Source organism: Purpureocillium takamizusanense, chromosome 2 (assembly GCF_022605165.1).
Source record: "Purpureocillium takamizusanense chromosome 2, complete sequence".
Lineage (NCBI taxonomy): Eukaryota > Fungi > Ascomycota > Sordariomycetes > Hypocreales > Ophiocordycipitaceae > Purpureocillium > Purpureocillium takamizusanense.
In genome coordinates, this window is record NC_063069.1 from 4,740,902 (window position 1) to 4,760,216 (window position 19,315).

The 19,315-nt window shown below is 58.5% G+C and overlaps 4 protein-coding genes across 4 annotated transcripts; all 4 read left to right on the plus strand.

Moving 5' to 3' along the window:
* Window positions 1–2,520: 2,520 nt before the first annotated feature.
* On the plus strand, window positions 2,521–4,640 carry JDV02_003224 (uncharacterized protein). The gene is made up of 2 exons (XM_047984332.1): window positions 2,521–3,029; window positions 3,112–4,640. Exons 1-2 carry the CDS (start codon window positions 2,965–2,967, stop codon window positions 4,202–4,204), a joined length of 1,158 nt encoding a protein of 385 aa, XP_047840306.1. The 5' UTR covers window positions 2,521–2,964; the 3' UTR covers window positions 4,205–4,640.
* Window positions 4,641–4,764: 124 nt separating this feature from the next.
* Window positions 4,765–6,741, plus strand: CLP1 (Polynucleotide 5'-hydroxyl-kinase). Its single transcript, XM_047984333.1, has 4 exons — window positions 4,765–4,863; window positions 4,932–5,730; window positions 5,800–6,066; window positions 6,162–6,741. Exons 1-4 carry the CDS (start codon window positions 4,828–4,830, stop codon window positions 6,428–6,430), a joined length of 1,371 nt encoding a protein of 456 aa, XP_047840307.1. The 5' UTR covers window positions 4,765–4,827; the 3' UTR covers window positions 6,431–6,741.
* A 1,370-nt stretch (window positions 6,742–8,111) lies between these two features.
* Window positions 8,112–12,700, plus strand: JDV02_003226 (uncharacterized protein). The gene is made up of 4 exons (XM_047984334.1): window positions 8,112–8,358; window positions 8,430–9,734; window positions 9,796–11,689; window positions 11,739–12,700. Exons 2-4 carry the CDS (start codon window positions 9,271–9,273, stop codon window positions 12,504–12,506), a joined length of 3,126 nt encoding a protein of 1,041 aa, XP_047840308.1. The 5' UTR covers window positions 8,112–8,358; window positions 8,430–9,270; the 3' UTR covers window positions 12,507–12,700.
* Window positions 12,701–13,287: 587 nt separating this feature from the next.
* Window positions 13,288–13,859, plus strand: JDV02_003227 (uncharacterized protein; the record flags this gene model as incomplete). The annotated part of the gene is made up of 1 exon (XM_047984335.1): window positions 13,288–13,859. Exon 1 carries the CDS (start codon window positions 13,551–13,553, stop codon window positions 13,857–13,859), a length of 309 nt encoding a protein of 102 aa, XP_047840309.1. The 5' UTR covers window positions 13,288–13,550.
* Between the last annotated feature and the right edge of the window lie 5,456 nt (window positions 13,860–19,315).

Here is a 19,315-nt window from a genome sequence, read left to right on the forward strand (position 1 = left end):
AAGTCAGGAATTTTACACAAAGAACTGCACAAGGGCTGCAAATCGTGCAATATTGGACTTAAATATCATCGTAGGCTGCGAAGTGGTCATCCTGCCTTATTACAGAGTCAATATGCGCCTTCAGAAGGCGCTTTGAACGAGAGACAGCTTGGCGAAAACCGAACAGAGGTGACCAAAACATGGAGCAACAACCATTTCCAAGATGAGGCGGCGGCTGAGCTCAGCCCATTGAGGCTATGCAGGCCCAACTTGAGGCGGAACGTCCGCCGCGTGAGGAGGTAAACGCTTGAGACAGCGAAGCCCATAACGGGTGGATAATGCCTTTGCGCCTCAGATTCCATCCAACAAACACAAGCCTCGCCGCAAGTAAAGTAATCGCTCTATCGCTATTCCTCATCCAGTGCAAAAGGGTTTCTCTCCAAACGAGAGGGCGGAAGTTGGCCCGCAAGGGCTGATTCAGTCATCCCGAGTGGGCTTACGTCCACGAGGTTGACCCATCCCCATTTGGCCACCAGAAGTCCGCCTCGTGAGGCATCAAATCTCCCCTAGGCTTTGGGCCAGGGCTGTGGCCACACTGGCCCTCAAGGGCGCGTAGAACATCTTCGGCCACGGACTTTGATTGAAGCGGGACAAGGGCTGTCGTGCCTTTGATGGCCTACATACCGACTTCACTCATAGACCATCAAGTGGACAAAGGGTGAGAGCACAGGGTGGCTGTACAGAGGGTGTAAAGGCGCACAGCGACCTCTCGCCTGGGGATGTGGCACAGATAGGTGCGTGCAGTCGTCCACGTGGGACGGCGAGGGAGGCTCACGGTCAATCATACGTCGTCATAATCCAGCGCGCCTCACATTGATGAAGGAATGCCGAGGCCGTCTGTTGGGCCGGAGTGAATGGTAGAGGTTCTAATCCCAGCACGTCATGACCAAGCAGCCTGCACTGGACACAAGGCGGTCGCCTACCGTGCTTTGTACAGATCAGGTCCGTACGTGTGTACGAAGTATAATCGTGCATGTACGAAGTACGTGCGACATTGAAACAAGGTGCAGCGGTTCCAGGTTGAGCGAGGCGCGAACCCTGGCGGCGAGAAGCCGCCTTGGCCGCAGATGAGCAGGATGCCCACCAGCTCCGCCTCCCTCGGAACTCGCTTTATCGGGTGCAGCACAGTGGAGCTCACCTCACCTCAGCGGACGGGAGTTTAAGCTACTGACGCGAGGCTGCAGCGTCGGGTGCTGGTGCTGCACTACCTACCCCGTCAGGGCATTGGGGGCACAGGCCCAGGCACAGGCAGCGGCAGTGGAGGCACCCGACACAGACCAGACGCACCTACCGAGCAGGTGACGTGAGCTGGCCAGCCGTGTTGGGGAGGTGGCGGCGGCGGCGGCGGCGGCGGCAGCAGCTGGGCTGGGGTCGCGGCCGGGTGGCTCAGCACCTGGCTGATATGAGCCCGGCTGCACACTGACACAGGACAGGAGACGAGCACCAGCCAACCAGGACGACTCGTTCTCTCCTGTACGTTAGCGAATAGGTGATTACGTCTGCGTCTTTTGCCTCGGCGGCACAGGCGTGAGGGAGCGACAGCGGCAGCGATGCCTGAGGGCGACAACTGGGGCTGGGCTGCGATATGTCGGCGCTTGATTCGTGGCTCGCCACAGAGATGGCCTTGTTCGTGCGAGAGGTGTCTGCTGTGCAGCGGCAGAGCGCTTGCGCGAATGTGCATTGCCTTGTTCTGTGCTGTGACTGCCGACGCCGCGGCCCCGTCCAGCGTGCGCCTCGCGGCGATGTGATGTCCAAGATGCGAAGCAGATATCTGACCGAAGACAAGGCAAGCTGGAGACCTGGGGCGGCGCCTGCGAGCCTCCAGCTGCCTTTCCATTTGGTTCAGGGTGTGCTGGGCATTGAGGGGCCCTGGGGAGTCAATCGCCCGGCCGCGGCCCACTCTGGCGGGGTGCTGCCTAGGCAGTAGGTGCTCACCTGGGTGCCCGTAGACCTGGCTGGCGGGAGGTGAGTGAGCCCTGGAGCGGGCACCCAACGAGGAGGCACATCAGGAGGCTCTCCAGCGCGCAGCTGTGGCGCCGTGGTTTCCAGGTTGCTGCTGCAGGCGAGGAAAAAAAATCTTTCCATCCAATCTTGTCGGCGTTGCCTACCTCAGCTACCCCCCCTCCAACCCTCCCTCCCTCCCACCGGCTGTAAATCAGCCAGCCAGCGCATGCCTTTTGGTACCCCCGACCATGTGCCAGCGCCGCCGCAAACAGCGTCACGTCACTGTGCTGAGGTGGCAATGGGACCAATGCTGCCCGGCTGCTGTTTGTTGCTGCACGCCTGCTGCAGGGAGCCACCCGGAGAGCCGGACGGGCCCCTTGGCGCCCCAGGCCCAACGGAGCCTAGCGCCCTGCCAAGTATGACCGGGCCGGGGCACGTTGGCTGGAAGTCGCGGAGCGAGAGTGGCTGAGGGCGCGTCAGGATTGTCCATCCATCCATCCGTCTCTCCTTTGCGCTTCTTCACAACCACTGCTGTTCATTCCATTTTAATCCATCCCGCCCTTCCGTCCCCGTGCCCCCAACGCCAGACCACCCAGGCGACCCTCGCGCGACAATCATCCTGCCTCGTTTGTGTGCCCCTGTCCTACAGCGCCCGTCGATCGCTTCTTTGCGCATCCATAAAGCTGTCCCCGTGGCCCTTCGATGAGACCGAGCAGCCACCACCACCACTACCACCACCATCACCATCACCGCCACCGCATCGCTGCAAGCGACCTGCCCCAAGCGCTCATTCACAACGCTCACTGTCACACGAGACCATCCGCATCACCATCATCAGTCTCCCGCCGGCACGTCGGCGGTGACGACGTTGCCCCTCTCCTCGACATCTCCGTTCCCCCATAAGTAGGGGAGTCGCCTCGGCCCCTACGCCTCTTCTCCCCTTTGGCCACCGTCGCGCGCATCTTTCCACAATCCTCTACAATGGTTCCCAAAGAGCTACCTACGCGCGACCAACTGCGCGACTACAACCATGCCGTCGCTGGACAGTGAGTAACCACGCACCGGCGCCGCCGCCTGCTGCGCCCCCTCGTACTACCACCAGGCTTGGGCTGATTCGTGACGATGCAGTGCTGGCACCCTTTGCGACGCCGACGGCGAACTTTTCATCAAGCCATGCACGCAGTCGGAAATCGATTTTTACCAATCCGCCAATCGGCGGCATCCTGAATTTGCCGATTTGATGCCCCTCTTCATGGGGTCTTTGATGCTCAGCGACCCGACCACTGAAGGCATTGACGAGGCCGTCGCTGGGGTCATCTCCGATGCCGGCGATATCAAGACAACCAAAGACCAGATCGTCGCCTCGGTCGCTCAGCAAATAAAGAACGCGCCGCTCGACACCTCTGAGCCGTCCGAGTCACAGTCCGAGTCACAGTCCGAGGACAACATTTCGTGGATCCCGACAAAGGGCAAGAAGATCAAGACGGACAAAGCCGTCGTTCTCGAGAATGCAACGTTTGGTTTCAAGCAGGCAAACATTCTTGACGCCAAGCTCGGCGTCAGACTGTGGGCCGACGACGCGCCGCTCGAAAAGAAGCGTCGCTTCGACAAGATCTCCTCCGAGACAACACACGGCAATCTTGGCTTCCGCATCGCTGGCATGAGGGTCTACCGCGGGTCGGAGGATTCATCAGACCTGGATGAAGAGGATTACAAGATTTACGACAAGGATTACGGTCGCCTGTCCGTCAACAACGAAAATGTAGTCGATGAGTTCCGCAAGTTCGTTTTCAACAAGGCTGCTGGTGTCGATGAGGAGCTAGGTCGGGCTGTTTGCGAAGCCTTTGCGCGCGATTTGAGGAGAGTGATCGATGTCATGTCTCGGCATGAGAGTCGCATGTTCTCAGCGTCGCTACTATTTGTTTTCGAGGGCGACGGGGAGGCCCTTCGCAAGGCCATTGAGGAGAACAATTCGCTGGTGGATTCGACGGTCGAGAAGGCATTCTTGGACCGCATGACGAGCCGTATCGACAGCGGCATTGGCCTTGATGACTCAGACAGCGACGAATTCGATGATCTGGAAGCGTCACTGCCCAAGATTTATACGTTGAAGCTCATCGACTTTGCACACGCACAGTGGACACCGGGGCTGGGCCCCGACGAAAACATTCTCACCGGTGTGAGGAGCCTGGAGCGCATCTTCCAGGAGATGGCGCAATGACCGTCATGATACGAGCAAAACAAAAAAGCGACAAAGGACGCCCCTTTTGCACTATAGCCATGTGCGTGCGGCCAAACGAATAGCGCTTGATGATAATGATGAACGAGAGTCTGGGGATGGGTATACCCGGCGGGATATATCATAAGAGTCGATTTTGGTGTGTTGTTTCACGGCATGCATGCATGGAGAGGCGACCATCGGCCCTCTGAACTATGTTATCTCGTGGCGTTTAAGGCGAAGTTGGAAGGATATGCGGCCGGTCAGGTAGAGCATTGCGCCTCAGCGGCGAACGAAGGCATCTTATCAAGTCATTTGCATGGCGAACCCTTTAGCACAGCCAATCCTGAATTGAGTGTGTGCTTGGAAATTGGAGCTGCTCTGGACTCACCCGCCCGTGGTATGCTGCCAGCCATCTGAATTGTGTAGAAGAACCCGCATGAAGTCAAAAGACGTAGTAGCCAAGACTGCACTACAAGCCAAAGTCCGCAAGGCTACCTAGACCCAGCAGCCCCACCACGGTGCCCCTCCGCCGCAAACCTCCAGGCAAGCTTCCAAGACCTCCATCCTCGACTCCTGCAACAGCTCCCAACCTCGACTGCACCGTCGTCCATGTAGTCCTAGTCATGTCAATCCCAGGGCTAGGGCAAATACCGACGCAGGTAAGTTGCTTCGAGCCCTCGAGGACGCGTCCCAAAACATGCAGTTGACAAATTCGTCCGCCCATCAGACCGTCACCTCGTCCACACGCGTCGTCACCCTCAAGCCCGCCTGGGAATGGAAATTCCAGGTGCCTGTCGGCCGCAGCCTGTCGCTCAAGATCCTCTCCGGTACCGCTGAGAAGGACGGCATCGAGCTCGCCCCGCGAAACGTCTACAACCTCCCCGGAGGGACCGCGTCCAAGATCCTCACGTGGCACGGCTGCGAGCTCGAGATCGAGGGGGGCTCGGACAATGGAAGCGACTCTGTCGCCGAGTACGCGACACCGGCGGCGAACCCGGCGAACGCACATGTGAACCTACACGCGCGACTCAGCGAGCTACGCGCCGCCGCTGCGCGCGAGGGGAGGGAGGGCCCCCGCGTGCTCATCACAGGGCATCGTGGTACCGGCAAGACGGCCCTCACGCGCACGCTGACGAGCTACGCGACGAGGCAGGGCGAGCAGCCCCTGACGGTCAACACGGACCCGCGCGACGGGATGCTTAGTCTGCCGGGGACCCTGAGCGCGGCTGTCTTCGCGACGGTCATGGACCCGGAGGCAAGGGACGGCTGGGGCGGCACGCCGACGAGCGGGCCCAGCGTTGTGCCCGTCAAATTACCGCTCGTCTACTTTTACGGGCGCGCGGACGTAGAGGAGGAGCCCGACTTTTACAAGGCGCTCGTGGGCAGGCTGGCCGGCGCAGTCAGCGGGCGGCTGAGCGAGGATCCCGACGTGCGCAGCGCAGGAGTCTTGGTGGATGGGACGGGGTTGAGCGAGGATAATGCCGTCGGCATGGACTTGCTGGCCCACGTCGTCGACGAGCTTTCCAGTACGTTGGCCCCGGGCTGTGCCACTGTCCGTTTCATCACCCGAGTCGTAGAGCTAATAGCGGTGCCAGTCAACATTGTCGTAGTGCTTGGATCGACTCCTCTTCATGCTGAACTGGGCAGGCGTTTTTCGAGCGAGAGAACGAGCTTGGGCGAGCCCATTCAGGTGGTAGCATTGGACCGCTCGGACGGCGTGGTCGAGCGTGACGAATCCTTCGCCGAGCACATCCGAGAACAAATAATCAAGGAGTATTTCTTTGGCGACGCGAAGCGTACTCTGAGCCCGCAGATCCAGCAGGTCGATTTCGACAGCCTGATTATTTACAAGGTGGCTGACGGTATGTCTGCCCATTCCCCCTCTTTTGGGAAACTGTTTTCCCCATTTTACGTTCGAGGACGCAGAAAGTGGGCTAACGAAGCCGGGACGCCGTAGATTCCGCAGAGGCGCAGGGCCCGGACATGCTCGTGCGGGAAGAGCCGTCTTCTCTGATGCAGCACTGGACACTGGCGGTGATGCATGCCGCCAACAAGGACCCGGCGGAAACGGTTCGCGCAGCGAGCGTCATGGGCTTCGTGTATGTGTCCGATGTGGATGAGGAGCGGCGCAAGGTCAAGGTTTTGGCGCCGATTGGAGGCAGATTGGGCGATAGGCCCCTCGTATGGGGTCGGTGGCCGGAGCCGTACATGAACCTTTTGGGGTAGATGCGCCTCGTCGTGTCTGCGAATGTAGGTGCTTGTGGATCTAACGGATGTGCATTGGCAATGATGCCCCTATTATGGATTCGAAAAATATTCCATATTGTAATGGCAATGATAATCAGGTTGTAGGGACAGGGTTATTGACTTTGACCGCTTTGCGAGCCGACCGCACCCTTCAGGAGGGAGGTTCTATTCAGCAGATCGTCGGAAGGACAATCGCGAGACCCGGTGGCCATGAGGTATGACATGTCAGAGGCCCCAGATAGGCCATCATAGTGCCGCTAGCTTAGGGATGCCTTCAGGACTGTAAAATGGCCGGATAGTGCTACCTCTTTGGCAACAACTGTGATGATGGTGGCGCTGTTGAGGACTGGCTTTGTAATGTCAGGCAATCACCAGTACCACCGTAACATACTTCGTATGAAAGCTTGCTTCCAGGTAGCAGGAGGCTCGGCACATCATATGGTTGGACCTCTCAGGGATATCTCCCCTCCAGTGTACGAAGTACTTTCGCATGTTGGTTCGCCTCAGAGCCTCGAAAAGGCAGGAGGAGCGGTCAAGATACCGGCTCGGCTGGGCACCGGAGACAGGTTCTCCAGGTGCTCTTGGCGATGACGAGTACACAGGTCTCCCCCCCGCTTGTTTTCACAGCCACGTCTGGCTTTTGCATGAAGGGCTGCGATCGTCGACACGCGAGCACCTTGATTTTACTCGTGGCCTGCATGGACAACCTGAACTCTGGCAGCACGACCGAGACCGCTCACGGGCCGGCGGCCCCGCGATAATGGCGCCGGAGGCTGAACACTGCGACTCCGAGAAGCAAGTCTGCGGCCGAGGGCGGCAGTCCGTACCGAAGCTGGAGCCGATGGGCACGTAGGCGCGCATGGGGGGAGAGACAAAATCGTGGGACGGTAGCGAGGCAGTGGGACCTGGAGTCTCGCGGCCCCGCCAGCAGCCGCCGCGGACCAGGGCATGCCGAGAGTTTATGCTTAATTGGATGTGTTAGCAGTGGGGTTTGCAGCGTAGCATTTTACTAGGTCTGGAGTGGCGCCGCGGGGCCGATCGAGGGGCTTGGATGGATTTGATATCGGCAGGAGGGAGAAGGCGGAATACTCATGACGCTCCAGCAAAGACACCGGCGTCACCGTTGTGAACCTCGATGAAATAAAACGGCAATATGGCCGACAACAAGCAAACAGCAAGAGATGCTTCAGGCGCCGTACGTAAGACGTTCTACCGGGTTGGGCGCCACTCGGCACGCCAAGCAAGCGAGCATCGAGGTGAGGTGAAGATGACGAATGGCGCCACAACGAGGGCAATGCCACAGTGGGCAGGGCAGCAGGTGAGGGAGAGTACGTACCCAGGAGGGCGGAGTGGGGGCGGCTTCGACTTCCAGTTCGCTGCTTCACCCTCCCCCGCTATATGGGCTTGGCTGGCTGGTCCCTCGGCCTGCTGGAAGAGCAAGCACTTGCCACGCTGGGATAGAGGCGCAGTAGCTGGGCGAATGGGCGCAAATCCGGTGTTGGTTGGTCCTGGCGCTCGCCGGCCGGACGGTAGGTGTCGTGACACGCGCACACAGGCGCATGCGCCGTTGTGTCAGGCGAGATGGCTGATTGGGCTGTCAGTGCGATGAGTGCTCCAACGCCGTTGCTGCAGAGGGGCTGCATGCACCTCGTGAGGAGGGGGAGGGATGGAGCTCGACAGGTCAACTCTGGCACCCGCACTTTGTGTCAAATGTCGGGTTCCAGAAGGTCTCTGGCGTTCGTTTGAACTGCGCGAGATGGTCGTCACACTTGGCCACGAGCAGGGACGACGACGACGTACGCCAACACCCTCGGCCGGATAGCCAGCCGCCCGTTCCCTCCGCCGCCGCCGCCAAAGCGGGCAAGTCGGACTGCCTTTGACTGACGGGAGAAGGAGGATGCGATGATGTATTCGACTCGCATTATCCTTTACACCTAGTCATGGACTAAGCTGATTGTGGGCGCCGCCCGCGCCCAAGGACACACGAGACAAAGGCGATTGTCCAGATCCCACCCCTACCAGCCAGCCGGGCTACCTCCTCCCCAGCCGCCACAACGGAGACCAAGCTCCTGCCAGAACCCAATCTCGACGATCCCCTCACGATGCTGTTCTTGGCACTTCTCCTACAGTGGGGTGCCCGCTCTTGGAAGAGGCAAGGCCAGTGGAAGTGTCCTCTGGCGCCTCCCCCGCAGCAAGGCTGGCCGGCTGCCGCACTAATTATACGTTTACTGTACTTCGCACCTCTCACGGCCAAGTACTGCCCTGGTGAGGCCAGGCCCTGAATCTCGGGCTGCAGGCTGCCCGATCCAGGCTGCAAACATGAGATAGGTATCTTGGAAAAGGGGCAGGATACGGTAGGGGCAGAGGCTGCATGGCCTTGTAGATGCGGCCGCTTGCTGTGCGTGTGAGTGCCCGAGCCCGTGGGGTACACGGTCAAAGGCCCGGTGGGAAAGAACGTCGCTCCTTCTATCGTTACTTCCGCTTTCCGCTTTACCCGTGGTTAGCCACAGAGCATCGTCGTTTCTTGTCGTTCGCTCCTGCCTTCAAGTCTTGGCTCGCCCTCAAATACAGCCCGGCCCAGCCTCCTCCCTCTACTCCACCCTCTCTCTTCCTTCCCTCTTCCTCTCACCACCAGGCCTCACTCGCCTCTCCAGACCCAAACCTTTCCGTTTCTGCAACGCGTTCAGGAGTACCAAGCTACGCTCGGTACCTCGTCTTGCACTTCGTTCCCTCTCGTACTCCAGGTTCCCGCAAAACATCCCCCCCAGCGTCCTCGCTCGCGTACCAAGCCCGCACGGCGGCTCGCGCATACACGTTCGATGGGAGAAACTGTCGATTCTAGTACGAATGGTGCACAACACGCCAGCTCCTCTGCGAACTCGTCGGCCCTTGGCGGCGCCGGCCAGGACGACCAGCCTCCTATAGCGGAGCCCAAGCCGCCCGACATAGTATACAGCACCGTAGATGAAAAGTCATTCGCAGCTCCAGCCATAGCAAGGCCGGCCTGCTCGCACACCTTCTCGGCGCAGGACATCGCCGACCGCCTCGGCACTGACGCCGAACATGGTCTGAGTCCCGACGAGGCCGCCGCCCGGCTTGCCTGGGACGGCCCGAACGCCATTGCAGGGGCCAAGGGGCCTTCCCTCTGGGAGCTCTTTGTCCAGCAGGTCGCCAATGCCCTGACCGTTGTTCTCATCGCCGTCGCCGGCCTTTCGTTTGCAATTAGCGACTACATCGAGGCCGGCGTCGTCGTCTTTGTCATCGTTTTGAACATTGTTGTTGGGTAAGTCGGCCACTGGGTTCTGACAGCAGCAGCGCAGCATCAACTAACAACCTGCCAACAGACTTTGGCAAGACTTCAAGGCAGAACAGACTATCCAGTCGCTCTACGCGCTCTCCACGCCAAATTGCAAGGTCGTACGTGGAGGTCGCGACGAGACCATCAAGGCCGAGACACTTGTCAAAGGCGATCTCGTCTCGCTGGTGACTGGCGATGTTATCCCCGCCGACCTGCGCCTCGTACAGGGCATCAACATCTCTACCGACGAGTCTCATTTAACGGGCGAATCCGTGGCCATCAGCAAGAAGCCCGATGCCGTTTTCACGGATCCCGACATGCCTGTGGGTGACCGCGTCAATCTCGCCTTCTCCGGCAGTTCTGTTACTCGCGGTCGCGCCACCGGCATCGTCATCGCAACTGGAATGGAGACCGAGGTCGGCCAAATCGCAGAGATGCTGCGCAAGAAGAAAAAAGAGAAGGACGGTAACAACCCCGCGTTCAAAGCGTTGTATAGCGTCTACCAGACTCTTCGTAACTTGCTTGGTTTGGAGGGCACTCCTCTGCAGGTCACGCTTAGCAAGTTTGCCCTGCTTCTCTTCGGGCTCGCCGTGCTGTTGGCCGTCGTCGTCTTCAGTGTCAGCCTTTGGCACATTACCGACGATATTCTTTTGTATGGAATATGCGTTGGTGTTGCCGTGATCCCCGAGTCGCTGCTGGCCGTCTTGACGGTTACCATGGCCGTTGCCACCAGAGCCATGGTTAAGGGGCATGTCATAGTGCGACAGATGCCCTCCCTCGAGGCCGTCGGCGGTGTCACCAACATCTGCTCGGACAAGACGGGAACACTCACCCAAGGGCGAATGATTACACGCAAGGTGTGGCTGCGAGACGACCTGACCGGTTCCGTCAAGGACACCAGCGACCCCTACGACCCGGGCAGCGGCACCGTTTCCTGGTCCGGACCCCTCGCCGATAGCATTCTCGACGCGTTTCTCACTACTTTGACGCTGTGCAACAACGCAGCGGTCACGGATGGCAAAAAAGAGCCCGAGACAGACTCTAGCAGTGTCACAACGGCCATGGAGCCCGCGGTTTGGAAGGCAATCGGCGAGCCCACCGAGATTGCCCTCAAAGTGTTCGCCATGCGGTATGGCCGATATAAGACGTCCACTGACAGCCTGATCGCGGAACACCCTTTCGACTCTTCTTGCAAGCTCATGAGTGTCGTATACGGAAGCCCCCTTGACATTGAGCGCAAGGTACACACCAAGGGTGCTGTCGAGGTCATGCTTCCGAGGCTCGATGAGAGCAGTGCACTAAAGAAGAGGATACACGACAAAGCCGAGGAACTCGCCTCCCACGGGTTGCGCGTGCTCTGCATAGCCGACAAGCTGATGCAGGGAACTCCCGCGGACTTTGAGGACAGAGCCAAAGTCGAGTCTAACCTGCGCTTTCTCGGCCTGGCTGGTCTTTACGATCCGCCACGTCCCGAGACTGCTGGAGCCGTGCGTCAATGTCGAGAAGCGGGGGTCACCGTTCATATGGTGACTGGAGATCACATCAAGACGGCCACGGCCATAGCATACGAAGTGGGCATCTTGTCGAAGCATGCTCCCCTCGCACTAAATACAGTCATGTCCGCGTCCGACTTTGGCGCGTTGACCGACGAGGAAATTGATGCCATGGACGCGCTCCCGATCGTCATCGCGCGATGCAGTCCCTTGACAAAAGTTAGGGTTATCCAAGCACTACATCGTCGTGGTGCATTTTGTATCATGACAGGCGACGGAGTCAATGACTCGCCAGCGCTTAAGCAGGCAGATGTCGGCATCGCCATGGGAGACCGCGGCAGTGACGTCGCCAAGGAGGCGTCGGACATGGTGCTGACAGACGACAACTTCGCCTCAATCGTGACAGGCATCAAGGAGGGTCGGCGGCTTGCCGACAATATCCAGAAAGTATGACTGCCTCTCCTCACATTTGGGGAGCGTCACTAACAGCTAATAGTTCCTGTTACACCTGCTCACGTCCAACTTGGCCCAGGTCATATTACTTCTTATTGGTCTCGCATTCAAGGATGACGAAGGTGTGCCTGTGTTTCCCTTATCTCCGCTGGAGATCCTATGGGCCAACCTCGTCACGTCGTCCCCACTTGCGCTTGGTCTTGGTCTCGAGGAAGCTCAGCTGGATATCCTCCAGCGACAGCCTCGACCACTCAAGTTTGGCGTGTTCACCCTAGAGTTGGTGCGCGACCAGCTCGTGTACGGAACTTTTATGGGGTCATTGTGCCTTGCAGCCTTCATGCTCGTTGCCTACGCGGCTTCGGGCTATGGATTCCACCCCCTTCCACATGGCTGCAATGACGGCACAGCAGTTGGAGTCTGCTCTGATGTGTACCGCGCTCGCGCTACCACGTTTGCGACGCTGAGTTTTCTTCTCCTGATCACTGCATGGGAAGTAAAGCACTTTCGACGAAGCCTCTTTGCTATGGACGAGCGGTGGTCGGGGCCCTTTTCGATATTCAAAACTGTCTACCACAACCGCGTCCTGTTCTGGGCCGTTGCTGGTGGGTTTGTTCTCACGTTCCCCTTGGTATACATTCCTGGTTTGAACACAATTGTGTTCAAGCACCAGGGCCTGTCCTGGGAATGGGGCGTGGTGTTTGGCTGCGTTGTGGTTTACGTCGCCCTTATTGAGGGTTGGAAGGCGGTCAAGAGGAGCATGCGGTTGGGCGAGGACTGGCGCTGGGCAAGGAAGGGTGCGGACAACGTCTAGTTGCTGACCTGCCAGTTCAAGCCTCAGTGGGCAATGGCAGGGGAGTGCGGAGGAGAAGACTATCGTGAAGCATACAGGTTGCTAGGTGGTGGAGTGGATGCGGGGACAGGTTTTAGGATATTGGATCTTACAGTAACAATGTCTAGCTAGCATGCGTACTATTAGTATCCTCGAGCAAATGAATTTTCCTGTCCATCAATCCTCCGGCCCCGCTCCTTGCCTGGTGCATGAACTGCTTCTGGGTATTGTCACTGACGAGATGGCATTTACCTTCGGCGTGATACGGTGGATCAGTCGAGAAGGACAGAGAGCTTGGGGCAGAACCCGTTCCTCTATCGTGTATCAAGTATGATGCCAGATTGCACTGACCGTTCCTGCTACTACACCCTCGAAGCGAGTGATTTGAGCATTCTCGACTTAGTCGATGTGCAGCCCAGTTGACGTGTGGCGTTAGCATAGGCAGCTCTGTTCTGGCACTTGACACTTGATACGTCGCCATTCCCACCGACGGCCTCGTCGCAGTTCCAAGAGCGATATCAACGCCGGCACCTCGAAGCCATGTGCGATGCGTCCCGTCATCAACGTCCGGTGACTATATGCGGGTTAACGTGTCCTCACTGCTCAGGAGCAACTTCCATCCCCCGCGCCTTGATTCGCCCGTCGCGGGTGGGTGGGCATGGTTGCTTGAGAACCTTGATGTCCCGGTTGCTGCTCGTCGCCTCCACCACCACCACCCACATCCATCATCACCCGGTCCCCCTCCCTCCCTCCTCGGGGCGCGGGCAAAACACGACCAACCTTGATGGGCTCACGCACACACGCACGCACGAGTCACGACTCAGCGGGCGGACGGGCGGGCGGGCGGATGGGCCCTGCCAGCCTCGCGATGTGCCGTTGAGACACCCACAGCGGCGACGCATCCGTACACCCCCTCTTGCCCGGACCCAGGTTTTTCGGTCTGCTCGTTATTTCTTCTGGCTCGCAGGCTCGTGACTGAGAAAGTGATGGTGGTGCTGGTGCTGCGGCTGCCTCTGGTGGACCGTAATGGTGGTGGTGGTACTGACGTATGCAAAAGGATATAAGGCTCGCGTTGTGCCCGCCTCCTCGCTCGAGTCTCGAAATCTTTCTCCTCTTCTTTTCTTTTGTTTGATTTCCTGGGCCGTCCTGCCCAGTGAATTGGCCGACCGGTCCACCTCGATGTCGATTCTCGATGCCGGCAGCCCATCCTGGGCTCCCCTCGCCTGTCGTCGTTACTCCCTGCTTCACTGCCCTTCACGCACTGGTTTCGTCCGTGGGATCAGTGTTTGGCTCAGTCAGCCATCGCGACTCGAATACAGGACGTCGCTCGAGTGACGGAGAGGGGAGCAGCTCGACGAGTTGATCGAACGATTTCAAACGAACGGTTTGCGTTGCTTTGGGTGCTTTGCTTTAGCTTCTGTGTTCGGGGCAGGTTCCTTCCACGATTGCGTTTCCGTCGGTTGCTCAGGATGACGCTGGCCCCTCTTGAAGCCGTGCCGCCGATACGGTCCGTCAGGCATGCTCACCGTCCAGCCTTGGCGATCAGCCGGGCGCCCGGGACGTCACAAACAGGCAAGTCCATCCTCGGTCTGTGTTCCTTGGTCGTTCCCCTCTTTCTTTGTTTCTTTCTTTCTCTCTCCTTCCCCTCTCGCCCAGTCTCCGTCCATGCGCGAGCCAACAGCTGCACCACCTCCCTCCGTCGTCTCTGTCATACCGACCCTCGGGTTGTCGGTTCCGGCGGCGGAAAGACGCAATATTGGTTTCCCGTCCTCTCAGCCGATTCTCTTCCCGTGGCCATGAGCCGGTGTTGGCCGAACCAAGATCATCCCTTCTGGCGTGCTGTCCGTGCTGTCCGCCAAACTTCGTATGCGGCCAAGGGCCACGCGTCGTTCACCTTGCCGCCTATCCGCGGCATTTGGCCGAGCAACCTCCCAGCCTCACCTGAGCTGCCCTGCCTGGGGGGCGTGTCAGGGGGCTTTGACGAAAGAACGAACAGCAGATTTGCCTTCCTCGGGTATTCATGCCTCAGTTGCGGTCTTGTTCTGGCTCTCCTCGTCCATTCCCTTAGGTCATACATTGTCGAAGCGATAGCTTTCCCCTCGTCTGCGAATCCTTTTCCGGACCATGCATGCACCTGCGTTGGCCCCGACGCCCGGTCACTTGCTTCGTGGCTTGGTGTTACGACGCTCAGCTCGGTCCAGGCCTGGCTGCCATCAGTGATGGCGGAAGCCGCGAAGTGAAGTGCTTCATGTTGCCACGGCGTTTGCTGGCGAGGTCTCCTCTCTGCAGCCCGTTAGCTCGGGGGTTATCAGACGAACGTACAATATTCTCGAGCGGTGCTTGGCCTTGACTGGGCATCCAAAGCCGGCCTTTGCTCGCCCAGACACGTCTCAAACCCACTTTCATGCGTCGTGTCGGCGGCAAACATCGCCATGTCTGCCTGTCTTCTCATGGCTGGCCGGAGCCCCAGCAAGATGCGTCACGCCAGGCAGATGCCTTGTCTCCCGAATTTCAACACGTCTTGAGTCTTGGCATTGTTGGTTCCATCCTATTTTTCTTCAAGCAACGTGCACCTCTCATATGGTCTTATTCCACACTGGGTGTTGCCCCGTTGGTCCAAGTGCCACTCCTCGTCGGGTGCAACATCCTTTCTGGGATTTGACTTTTGACCCTGACTGGCTAGTGACAACGATCCCGCGCGGCTACCCTTAGCTGTTCCACATATGAAGTCATATGCGTGACCTGAAGGCAGCCGTCCCTCTCTCAAGTACCCAAACACCTCCGTCGTGTGGCCCAAGGGTACCGGGACCACGGGTCGTCACTGTATCTTGGCCAAGAAGATACATGTCATCAACGTCAACTTGGTCCGCCTTGAAGCCAAGACGGATACGATATGACCCATCGCTATGTGACGTCGGCGCCACACCGTATCTCCACGACGTTGAGCGTTTAGTCATGCTTGCTTTTGTAGTGGTCGTGAATCGCACGCGCCTGATGCTCCTCCGCGCGTCCGAACTCGGCAAGCCGAGGCGCGGGACGCGCTGGTCCCCACGAGGGATCCTCGCTCCCCAATCACACCGTATCCATCACCCTACCTTTGAGGGGGCGCAAGATGGAACACCGATGAGCGGGGGAGGCTTTCCTGTGAGGCTGGCGACAGTCGAAGAATCAAGGGGCGGTGGTTGGCTGGAGCGAAAGTAGGCTGCAGCGTTGGTGCGGCGCGCGAGCTGCAGCTGGGCATCATCAGATGTGTCTGTACAGCGTCCGGTGTGAATGGCCCGATATGCAGCATGTAAATCAGGTGGAATGGGGAGTGGATGGAGAGGAGAGACTGGAGGAGGGGAGCTTTTGCTGCGGACGGGCACAAGTATAAGAAGGGCTGCATGTGCCGCATCAGGACTGGATTTCTTTCTCCTCCCGACAACCACAACAAGAATCAGTACCAGCTCTCATATAAAGCATATCAGAAGTTTCCTCTTCCAACCACTCTCTTACATCAAGATGTCTCCCTGGTAAGCAGGCACCTGAAGCTTCAACGCGTCACGCCCCCGCCCGTCGACTCGTCTTGCACGCGGCCGACGGGCCGAGCAAACCAAGTCGTGCCATGATCAGAGGAGAACATTCGTGCTGACAGCCCGGCAGCGAATGCTCCAAGTGCTCTTGCTCCGGCAACTGCAACAGCTGCTCTTGCACCAGCTGCGGAGTGAGTAACCTACCTACCTACCTGCCTGCCTAGCTACCTACCAACCTTGCGCCCCTACCCCGAGCAAAAGGACCAGAAACCCCCCCATGTCGCCACCGGAATCCTTCTTGCTGACAGGGGAATGCACACAGCACTAAATCGCGATGCCGCCACCTGACCCGACGCCGACCCGATACACACCGGCAGCCAGCAAGGTCCTGACGGCAGCTCTTGACTGAGCCTGCCCGCCGGGCGGACCGCCTGCTGGTGCCTCCCGAGGCGCTCGGAAAGGGAAATCATTGTGTGCGTGCGTTTCAGATCGGAACAACAACAAACAAGGCCATGGGAGAAATATATGTGGTTGCTGGGTAGATGACGCTATACTACACAGTAGCGATATAGTCAACTTGGAATATATATTCCTCTCGTGCCACACTTTGGAGATGCTCTTTTCCTTTCGCCGTCCGTGATCTTGCAAAAAAAAAAAAAAAAGGGATACTGTAGGTCATTTCTCTTTGGGATTGATATCTGCTCTTCTTGCTTGCCCGTCCGTGAACGAGAGGGAGACTGGACCGAAGGGGGCGGGGAAACGATGTTGCACATAGACTTCTTGTGCAACGCGGGCACACACCGAGCCATCTAACAGCGACGAGTGCCAGGCGCGGCGGTACGCTCATCCTTCCATCCACCTTGCATCCTCCTGTGCTGTTATAGGACGGGGGAAGCATGACACGACCGGACCGGCGAGGCCAAGAAGGCCCCCCCTCCATACACCAGACCACACCAACTTGATGCAGGTGGTCTGGTGGTGGGAAGGGGATGGCACGGGGGGCGGCACGGGGACAAGCGCGAGTGGCTCTTCGGCGGCCAGGTCAGCAGGGACGTAGTCCGTAGATGTTGTGCTTTGGCCGCCGATAGGTCTGAACGGGTGGTGCTGTGCACCCAACTGGAGTTGGGGGGTTTTTATCAGATGTACATACATACATACTCGTATGGCACACAAACACACGCACACCACACACTCGTCGCTGCACGCCAAGGGGGAGGGGGAGGGGAAGCTGGCGCTGGTTGGTGGTTGAGGGGGGAGGGAACCTTGAAAGGGGGGAGGAGGAGGCGGCGGAGGGTCGCTCGCTCGCAGGCTGCCTGCAGGACAGGACAGGAGACATTCTTCTGGGTGGTCCCGGCAGAAGTTTTTGCCAACGCATCAGCATCGAAAGCGGAGAGAGGTGGCGCGATGATGGGCGCCGAAGGGGGCGGATATACGGAGGGGGAAAGACCGCACGCGCGTCGGAGTGCAATGTCGTTGCATATACTACTACCACTGCTACTACCGCTGCTGCTGCTGCTGCTGCTGCTGCTGCTGCTACAGGCGCACGTACATTCAGTGCTACAACCCGGGCGGGAGAAGGATGCAAGGTCGATCTCGCAGCGCATCAGTCCACTGGTTGAGGTATTTTTTTTGCCCTTCGTCCACGTGCATCTAGCCTGTTTGTCTGTGGCTCTTTCGCTCCTCTCCTCTCTTGTCCTACTCCTGGTGGGATGGACAGACGGCATTCGAGTGGCGAACGGGCCCACGTGATGAATGATGTTGATGCGATTTCGAGGTCTGGTGTTGATCCGGACTGGGGCCGCTTTGATGATCTTCTTTGAGTTGAGCAAGGGGCCCATTTAATTGCTAGCAATATACTGTACGTACGTAGCACGAATACGGGTGACTCGTCAAGGCTCGTTCATGTCGACAGAGACTGGTGTATTGATACAGTACTCGCAAGTTCAACCCGCCGAAACGGCGCTCTACGTAGTACGTAGCTCCCAAGCTCGAGCCTCTCTCGCGGAGAATCTCGGCGAGAGTTTGAGGCGCGGGGCGTTTTTTTTTGTTCAGCTCCAGTCCCTTATTAGAGCGCTGCACAGCCGCCACCGACGCTCAAAGAAGGGGGGGGGCTTGTTGAGGGGCATCGCTGGCGGGGAGAAGAGGAGGGGCAAGCACAGCACAGAGCAACGGCGGACACGAAGATCTCCACCAGGGAGGGGAAGTCGCCGCCGCCGGCGGAACGGGCCGTGCGGTGGCCCCTCCATGTCCCGACTCCCCTTGTCTCCCGGCTTCGATTTGAGCGTGGGGCGGGTGAGCGATACGACTTTTCCGATGGGCAGTCGCGGTGGCGGCGTCGGGGGTCCGAGAGCACGGCTGGGTGGGTAGGTATTCGGTGGGAATATGTATGAACCTGATACGAAGGGAACTGCGAAGGGAAACTCTCAGCCTGGAGAATGTCTACGCGAGCTGCTGGTCTGTGCTGGTCTCTCTCTGCTGGCGGATATGGCGGGTTCTGATCCGAACACCTGGGCTGGTGCAGACGGGCCGACTTGTCGACGTACGTACTACAAATACTACAGCGCTCATAAGAGTGCGATGTGACGTATACTGTATGATGGGTGGTATAAGGGTGATCGTTTCATAGGGAAACAAGGATGCGGAGGATAACAGCAGCGCCTCAGTCTGTGGATGACGCCTCATCAAACAGCTCTTCAGCTCTTCTCCCGCTATGCTGTCTTGATGCTGTTTCCAAACATGAACTGGCTGGCCCCTGATGCCCGCTTCAAGCCGCCGAGGAGAGAGTCATGAGAAAGAACATACCATTGAGACGAGCAGACCAGACTGGAGCTAAGCCATGTTACTGGGGCCGGGGCTGGGGGACTTGGAAAGCGCCCCAAAACACGTTATCCCTGCAGAAACGGGCGTTTCCCAGATCGTCTTGCTCCACGAGGAGGCGAGTGTTCTGTTTATTAGTCTCTGACGGGCAGTGTGCACTCGTCACGAACTCTGATGCAATCAATGCCGAGGCTAGCGGGCGGCGCAGCCAGGGCGCTCGCTTCTACCCTGGTCTCAGCTCCAGGATCTGTGGCGGTGCCTGGGGGTGGACTAGATATAAGAGCTGAGAGCATAACGATTTAACTCGTAGAGTTTACGCTGACCTCAAGTGTCATCTCCGGCCGGGACTTCCACCCATCAGATATCTCCCCTCTAAGTTCACATCAATCGCAGACGCCAAAGTATACAAACCAGCAGCAGCCGCGGCCGCCGCATGTGCCATAAAAACGCGAACCTCTCCAT